The 9051-nt window shown below is 36.8% G+C and overlaps 1 protein-coding gene across 1 annotated transcript; it reads right to left on the bottom strand.

The window, feature by feature from the left end:
• Positions 1-765: 765 nt before the first annotated feature.
• LOC128546937 (uncharacterized) lies at positions 766-3090 on the bottom strand. The gene is made up of 2 exons (XM_053518354.1): positions 1542-3090; positions 766-1196 (listed from the first exon to the last, which is right to left on the bottom strand). Exons 1-2 carry the CDS (start codon positions 3088-3090, stop codon positions 766-768), a joined length of 1980 nt encoding a protein of 659 aa, XP_053374329.1.
• Between the last annotated feature and the right edge of the window lie 5961 nt (positions 3091-9051).

Genomic DNA, 9051 nt, shown 5'->3' with positions numbered 1-9051 from the left:
GGGGTTCTGACATATGCGTGTAATCGGAATAATTGATCAGAGAAAACTCATCATGTTCAAAGAAGTCAAAGTAGTGGACTTTTTTGTGAGGGTCAGCCATGATCTCATATAACCTGGCTGTCTTGTCAATGTATTCCGATTTGGGCAAGACATTGTTTTGGGCGTTCTTCCCCCAGAGACAATTGAGCATGGTTTTGGCCACGGCCCTTTTGCCTTGATTCTTTTCCACATCTTCAAGGATGACACTTTCGGCCTGAAAATAATCTCCTTTGAACTTATCTTTATCTGCCTGAGTCTTGACCCAGTTGGGATAACCACTGGCCTCCTGTTTCCTTTTCAAGTACTTATTGATGTATTCCTTATAGACAGTGTCGCTCCATTCCTTGAAGTGCCAGATTTGATACACTTCAAAGACTTTGTAACCTAGATCTAAAGCCTTATTCAATTCCACTGAAGTCCAAACCCCAACCAAGACCCTTTCCTTCTCTGAATGTGAGCAGGTCTGAAGTTCTTTCTCTGCACATGTACGGCACAAGGTGTACACCATTTTCTTGCTGCAATGCATGGGTAGGACGGGTAACCATAAATCTTGAGGAGGAAGCACTTTGCACTTGACCAAACCCCTGTATTGTTTAAGGTTTTTAATATCAATTTCTTCCTGACTTAGAATGACAGGGTGATGAAGCGGATATTCTTTGTATTTGTTCACGTAAGGATACAGTGAACAAATATCAGCATACTTGATCTCTTGATTGGTGCTTTCATCTACTTCATGGTATAGGGTGACTGCATTGGTACGTCCACCAAACAGAGCATCACGGGTTTGATAGGTTCCATATGGGGATAGAACCGATCAATCAAACCCTTGTACTCAGGGTCTTCCTTGCATTTTTGGTCAAATTTACATTCCCAAATGTATTCAATGTTGTACCCTAGATTTTGCAAAGCTTCAAATCTTGAAAAGGTCTCTACATACAATGTATTCATGGTCTTTAACGAGTAAGGATTTTTGACCTCACGCTTTGGATAGCATGTTTCACACCCATGAGTCCAGCACCCCAGAAACTCATACACCGTGTTGGTCTCTGCATTGTACCCATCAACAGAATAAGGACCTATACGGACCTCCCCACCGTTCAATGCATGACGAATGGGTTTTCCTGTGATAGTTGCCTCAGCCTGTAACCACCGTACACCTTTAATGGAATAACAAAAATCTGAAAAGTAGATCCCTCGGAAGCACCGAAAACAAGGCAAACAGTGAAAATTGCAGACTCGGTTTGATTGAGTCTGTTCATGAGCAGTAATGGAAAATGCAACACTGCCCACGCCCCCTAGCACCGGCTTAAGGTGTATTCAATCTTCAAATCTAAATGAGTTGGAAGCAGTGATCCCGAAGGACCAGAAAATATAACAACACTGAGATGAAGTCGGGGCGACTTTTTACGGCCGCCACAGCACTTAACACCCGCTGCTGTGAAGTAAATAAAATCTGAAAAATAGATAAGTTTTGTTTGGATATCCTGCATCTGAAATGATACCCAAACTCTTTTCTGGCAATGTATTTTTGCGGTGGGCACAATAACAGACTTGAGCTAAAGTGACACATTCGGTAAAAGGATTGATGCCGTCACTGGCCATTAACCGATGTTGAAATTCACCACAACCCCTCCATAAAATTTCTACATCTGATCGGCAATACGTTTCCATCTCTTTTTGAAAGTCGAAGATGGAACCTCTTTTGACCTTTTCCTGATGCCATTCTAAAAAGGCTTCACGGGCTTCGGGTTTCATATCGCCAGGATGATAGTATTCTAAGTCTAAGTAAAATCCCACATAGTTCTGGAATTCAGCTTTATTGGCCCAATGTAGAAAATAGCCTTTTGCCATTTCAGTAAGACCAAACGTTTTGGGAAAAGCTGACAATGGCATACTGAGAAAGCTCAAGGAATCAATCATTCTGAGTCCATGGCATTTCAGGGAAATGAGTTTGCTTCCATTCATGATGACCTCGGGTTTGGCTGTGGTATAACTGACAATATACCGCAAGATAAACTGCCCGTCATACACTTGAAAATTGTGAGCTATGACCGTGGATCCTTTGTGGGTGGGGTTAAATAACCAAGAACAAAATTCGGCCACGGTATTATCACCCCTAAACAACATTTCCCTGGGTTCAGGTAACGTGTCGCAGTGCTCGCACGGTTCCGTTATGTCCTTACGGATACATTCATCGCAAAAGCGTTGAGCACAACAAAAATTTGGTATGTGCTCGCTTGTATCGAACCGACTCTCAAAATCGAAAAAGATGTAATCTGAAGGACCTTCAGATTCAGGAGAAACATATTTTGGTATGTGACAATCATGATTAGGTCCGACAATGTCCTTACAATACCTACATTTCTTAGACCCTGAACAAACATGACTTTTCTTTGTACCTACTACAATACAATGACATGTTTGACATTGCCATACAGATTCACAAATACTTTTCATTTTGCGACCTGTGATTTGCTTATGCTTTTGATAACATTCAACACTTTTAAAGGTAATCCTACAGTCACTACAACTCACCTGTCTGCCAGGTTCACAGAGTTCTGTCGAATAACACTGACAAATGTTTTTACACTTGTGCTGTTCTAGATTGTTATAGCCAATGTCACAGTATTCACAATAATAACTATGTCCATATAATCCCTTGATTGAAGTGATGGTGTCATAATGTCCTCCGTGGTGGTATACGTGTATCACTTTACTCCCTTTCCTCATGGTGGGTGGGGTAAACAAAGGTTCACCTTTACCGTGTTGGGTGTGAACCTTGATAATGTAGTCTGGGTAGAGTTTGGTCTGGATTTTCTGGTACTCCTCTATTCCGCACGGCTGGTCGTATCCGATTCCAATACTGTCCAATTTCTGAGCTTCCTTCTTTTGTAAAGATTTCTTGGATTGACGCATCAAATGCCATCGTTTCTTCCATTCCTCGGTATTTGATTTTTGTGCATGGCATATACCTACAACAATAGACCGTGCCAAACACAGGCTGTCATTAGGATTGTCAATTTGTATGACACTTTGTTTGAGTTTTGTCATATTATCTATACTGAGATGCGATCCATGATGCATATTTCTTCTGGATTTGCCGGATCCTTCGGGCATTGAAATATGAGTAATTTCAGCATGCAGTTGACCATCATGAATCTTGAAATCTTCATTACTTTGCATGACATTTTCAATTTCTTGAAGCCACTGCTAAAGCATTGTCAAATGTGACGTGTATTCCAAGTTTCGAACTGGGATGATCAATAGAGACTCGAACTTTATCTCTTAGCTTGGTCTGACACTCTTCTTTCATCTTGTCTACCATAGCATTGAATAGGTCGTAGGTAAAGTCATATGGCTGGTCATAGGGTTTGAATGTAACATCGTACACTTTACTTTGCGTCTTGAATTTTCTTGATTTTCGCTCCATTCTGGGTGAAATGTTAAAGTAGTTGCATGCCAGGTCGTGTCGTTTCTCATCGTGTTGATCTTGCCTTGCTTGTTTACGTTTTTCTTCTAAACCCTCACGCCTTTCTTTTCTAGTAGCTAATATTTGTTTCTTTTTAGCTAATGATAAACGATGCTTCATTAGTTCTTCTTCATCATCTTCGCTGCTACTCGAAGTATCTGAGTAAGGTACTAATTTACGTGGTGCTGCCATATTTGCTCAGGCAGAAATGATACAAGACCCACGATGACTGTCCTTTTATACTGACAGAAACCAAGCTGGCATGATGACCTTGAAAAATCCTATAAATACGGCGACTGTCAGTACATCGACATCAGTTGATATTTAAAGTCTGAAGAGACAAGTCACAAAATGGAAAGCAAAAACTTATACACCAATGTTTGTGTTTTTTTCTTCAAAATACCAAGTAGATTTAAGTTGTATTTAGAATTTGTAGTTCCGACCAAAGCCAAAGAGCATTAATTTAAAGACTGCGAAATGTATCACAGATAAATGCCTTTAATTATTGGATATTTTTACACAACATACAAAATATGTACATGACTGTGTACTCGATTTCACGTCGAACAAAATGAAAGTATAAAAAACTCCTGTTTGTTGCTGTATAAATTTATAAGTTTTTTTACTGTAAAAAGGAACATGGATTAAATACTGAAAGGTATATATCATTTTGTGTCAGTGAATGACATTTCTTTCCGTCCGGATAAGTGTGTAGCAGGAAAAATACACCAAATTTAAATTTACACGCTTCAAAACATGACACGGCATTTTCTCGACAAGTGCCGTCAGATCGTAAAACTTTCAGGCCTAGTATTGTGTTTGTTCTAAGGCGACAAAATACATCCTCATAAAATAAAGGTAGATCTAGCCTATCTCCATACGTAATATATGCATGTTCAAAGTTTGTTTAACGTGATTTTCTAAACCTTCTAATTTGAAAAGTGGCTGAAAAATAGTTAAAAAATGAGCACTTTTCAGGGTATAATAATTCATTCACTTGACAGCAGAATTTGTTGTTCTATGTCTAATTAAATAGTATATAGGTCTTTCTTGTTTTGGGACAAAATTGCCAGAATTTACAATCGTACAAAAAGAGGTTTTATTTGGGTAAGACCTGGTTCAGTGTCGTTTTCTCAATGCACACCTCAATTCCACAGCTTATTGATGGTTTTATGGCTGTTTTCAGTTGGTTAATGTACAAGAGATATCAACAAGTTATTATAAAAATCATTAAGAAGAAGAATTCAGCTTTAATACGAGAGTATTTTCTTTTTTTCTGCGACAATTACTTGGTTCTTTTATCAACAGGGCTCAAGGTCAATATTATTATTGTCATCGATTTTCAGAAAATGCATACTGTACTCTCAAAGGTTCACTTAGTGCAAGCAGTACGCTAAAACTGTTTTGAAGGTCACAATAAATCCTCGATTTGTTTTAATGTTTATAAACCCGGAGTAGAGGGTGTGGACGGTAGCTTGCGCTTCCACTACCGTCCATGAACAGGCTCAATCATCCTGCAACATTTTCGTTCATGTCGTGTTGGGCGACCTGTGGTTTCACCTTTTTTTTATTTTACAACACCTCACAGTAGAATCTATAGGGATATAGGCAACAGCGTTGTATTTATACATTTACCAGAAATTCAACAACATTCCATTTATTATTCTCTTTATATATTGTATAGATTTATTTAAAAAAGGACATGATGAGAATATGGCACCCCATGTTAAAATCCCATAGGGTGCTATCAATGACTGCCGGAGTAAGGCTATGCTCATCAGGCCCTTTCACCGTAGCCTAGTCTTTCTTCGAACGCTATTGTGGATACTGCCAGAAAATTCAATAAAGCCTATAGAGCGTTGCGCTATATAATATATAAATATAAGACGCGCGAACCTAATAGAGAGCACTATAAATTACGTCATCGATACATTTTTTCTGTGCGACTAAATGTAACGTCAAAATGGCTTATTTGTGTTTCTTGAGTCGAGGTTTTTTCTTCACTGCTCATTGATTAGTGGTCTGATTTTAATGAAAAGACTCTTGTTGGAAAGATCTAGCGGTGATCTGGTATTGCATGATGACCTGGTATCGTCCTGGATGTTGATCTGACACCAGGATGGTGACTTTTTTTTCTTCATTTGAGGCCCCTTGCGGGTAACCCCGTTTATTTTTATACATGATACTTAAACATACAGTTCATATACTGAAACTGAAACTGGTTTATTTGCTTAAACGCCTATTTCTACATTTAAAACATATTCAATGGCGTTTTACAATACAAGTTGAAATAAAATATTAAATATAAAATATTATTTTAAATAAGATAAATTAAAACGAATTAAAATAGCAATTATTAATTTAAAGTTAATGATAATACTATATTTTAAAATATTACTAACATATAATTATCACAGACAAACATTAAATTTCTATCACTGTCACTAGCATCACTGTTTTAAAACTCAGTCAAAACTTAGAATAATGCAAAGTAGTCTCTGAAGAAATGCGTTTTCAACTTTTTCTTAAAGCAGTCAATTGAAGAACTTTGTCTGATGTTCAGCGGCAAATTGTTCCACAACTTTGGCCCTATAGTACTAAAGCTTCTATCACTAAAAGTTTTTCGTTTGTTGAAAGGGACGGTGTAACAGTCAACTGATGACTCCGAGGATCTGAGGGAGCGCTGGGGGATTTTCGGTGTTAAGAGTTCAATCAAATATGCAGGCGCATTTCCAACATGGCAATTGAACATGTACGTCAAGATCTTAAAGTTTATTCTGGCTTTGATCGGCAGCCAGTGCAAATCGTAGAGTGCCTGCTTAGAACTGTCTCTTCTTCTACGATTCAGAACTAACTTCGCACACATATTTTGAATGCGTTGCAGTTTTGCGATGTCACAATCTGAAATACCGTATAAAATAACATTACAGTAGTCTAAATGCGAAATAACCAGCGATAGCACTAAGGTTTCAGTTGCATCCTGAGTCAAATATTTGCGAATGTTTTTGATTCGGAAAAAAATCAACATTGCCGTTCTACACTTTATTTTTATATGCTCTTTGAAAGTTAAAGTTTCGTCCAAATAGGCCCCCAAATATCTGATGTTACTCTGTCTCTTGATTTTATCACCACAAATATCTATCTCGTGAATGTTTAACTTATTCAACTGAGGGGCACTTCCAAAGGCAATATGTTCAGTTTTTGAGGAATTCATTTTTAGTTTGTTACTGTTCATCCACTCATTTGAATCTGTAGCAGACTCCTCTAGTTCACCAATGGATTTAGCCTCGATGGATGGTTCGGGCTTAAAACGTGTGCTTGCGGTGTGGTCGTCGGCAAAGCCATAGACGGAAATGGACGGGGGAACAATGTCAAAAATCGTTCCTGCGTACGTGAGGTAGAGCCACGGCCCTAAACAGCTTCCCTGGGGGACACTACACGTAAGCTCACGTGCTGATGACACTGTTTGATTCACACTCACGCGGCAGCTCCGTGGCCTCAGATATGAGTTCAACCAGTCCAATGCAACACCAGAGACACCATACTGACATTTCAAAACGTCCAAAAGAATATCGTGATCTACCGTATCAAAAGCTGCACTAAGGTCTAATGCTATCAATGCAGTCACTTCTTGATGTTCCATAGCGTCCAAGATGTCATTGATAAGTCTCAGTAAAGCCGATTCGCACGAATGATGTTGCCTGTATGCGGACTGATTTTTCGGAAGGAGATTATGTTCATTTACATGTTTATTAAGTAAATATATACACAAACTTGACAATATTATGGTTAACATAGTCTAATATTCCAACTTAGGTTTAAATATCATGTAATTAATAATATAAAATGTAAAGAAAAATAATGATATTTTTGTTGCTTGGCCACTTAATAGAAGAGTTGAGAAATAAAAAAACATGAAAAGGACTACGTTAAAAGGATAACAAAAGACCAAAAAAAAAAGGGGGGCGGGGGGAGGGGAGAAGTATGATTGTATCATCTTTTACACTGTTGTAGATGTTTAAAAGATTGAACAATTGAGAGAAAAATGGTAATGAAGATGTCAAAGGAATCTTTGCTATTTTTGTTTGAAGAGGTCTAGTTTTTCCTTTCTAAAGGCTGTTTCTTTTTCCAGTAAGATTCTGTTTTCTAAGATCTTAATAAAGTTTTCTATTTTTGGAACTGTTTTACATTTTTTCATTTGCAGAAAATAAAACTTGCACAGAATAATTATAAAATTTAAAGCGACATTTGTTAAACCTTGTTCTTGTATACCAAAACAAATTTCCCGAAGATTGAATTTTATATCGATGCTTTTTGTTTTTAAGTAATCACTAAGTTTATTCCACATATTTTGTGCAACTGAGCATTCCCTGAAAAAGTGTTCTAATGTTTCATCATGCATATTGCAAAAATCACATAGTCTTGATGATGTTAGTTGACATTTATAAAGGTATGTATTTGTTGGAATTAATCTCATTAGGAATTTGTATTGGAAATTTCTCAGTTTAGTATCAATTGTTGACACAAAAGGAGTTAAAAATTTTTTTTTTCCATTTTTGTTTACTTTCTTTATCGATAAGTCTTTCCAATTTTCTTAGTGGAGTGATCGTTTCTTCTTTTATATTTCTTATTTGTATATTATATAATATTTTATTTGGATATTTCATTTTTTTAACCTTTTCCATTAGAGTTTCATCTCTGTTTTGTGTTATTATTTCTTCTCTTAACTTTATTGTCTTGAAAGCAGATATGGCATGAATAATCTTATGATAATTCAAGAAACTATGTGTAGAAAAATTGTACATTTGCCGTGCCTTTTCAAAAGAAAAGAAATTCTTTGACTTATAGTCATATAATTGTTCAACATATTTGATCCCTTTATCATACCATTCTTTTAAAAATACTGTTTTATTTCTACTTCTTATATTTAAATTGTTCCATAAACAGTGAATTATGTGAACTCGGAAAATGCTTTTTAAATAAGAAAACTGTTTACTTTTGTTTTCAATTTATTTTTTGACGTTATGTAGATATTTTCTGTAGTCGTACGAAATAAATGGAAAAATGCTGTTATGTCATTATTCTTATTCTCTGTGTGAAAACAAGTTTAGGTACATACCTCCGGGTTGAAAAGAAAAATATCAGCAGTGAGCGATGCTGCCTCATGACTCCTTACCTGTTGAGCCATGCAGGCATGACTCACTAGCAAACGAGCCATGCCTGAATGACTCACTAGCAAATGAGCCATGCAGGCATGACTTACCAGCTACTGAGCCATGCAGACATGACTCATTTGCTATTGAGCAATCTAGGCATGACTTACTGTAAATCCTTTAGCATATCCATCCATTCATCCATAGATAAGGTAGATCAACCGTGTATTCAATCAATGTAAGTCTAGGAAAAAACAAAATGTTAAAAAGTCATTTCATCATTAGATCTACATTTAAGTCTGACTCTGAGTTTTATTTTAATCATGTTAGGAAATAAACATAGTCATTGCACCGAGTTGACCTACTGAATTAGGAAGTTAGTCAATAAAT

Source organism: Mercenaria mercenaria, chromosome 11, assembly GCF_021730395.1.
Source record: "Mercenaria mercenaria strain notata chromosome 11, MADL_Memer_1, whole genome shotgun sequence".
Lineage (NCBI taxonomy): Eukaryota > Metazoa > Mollusca > Bivalvia > Venerida > Veneridae > Mercenaria > Mercenaria mercenaria.
The sequence above is the reverse complement of the archived record's forward strand: the minus strand, read 5'-3'. Positions and strand labels throughout refer to the sequence as shown.

What these genes read in the sequence shown, in the direction of transcription:
- LOC128546937 (XM_053518354.1), bottom strand. Translation starts at nt 3,090, where the DNA reads ATGACAAAACTCAAACAAAGTGTCATACAAATTGACAATCCTAATGAC. An exon ending in ATTGCCAGAAAAGAGTTTGG is followed by an intron (nt 1,197 to 1,541) that starts GTATCATTTCAG and finishes ATTCCATTAAAG; the next exon opens with GTGTACGGTGGTTACAGGCT.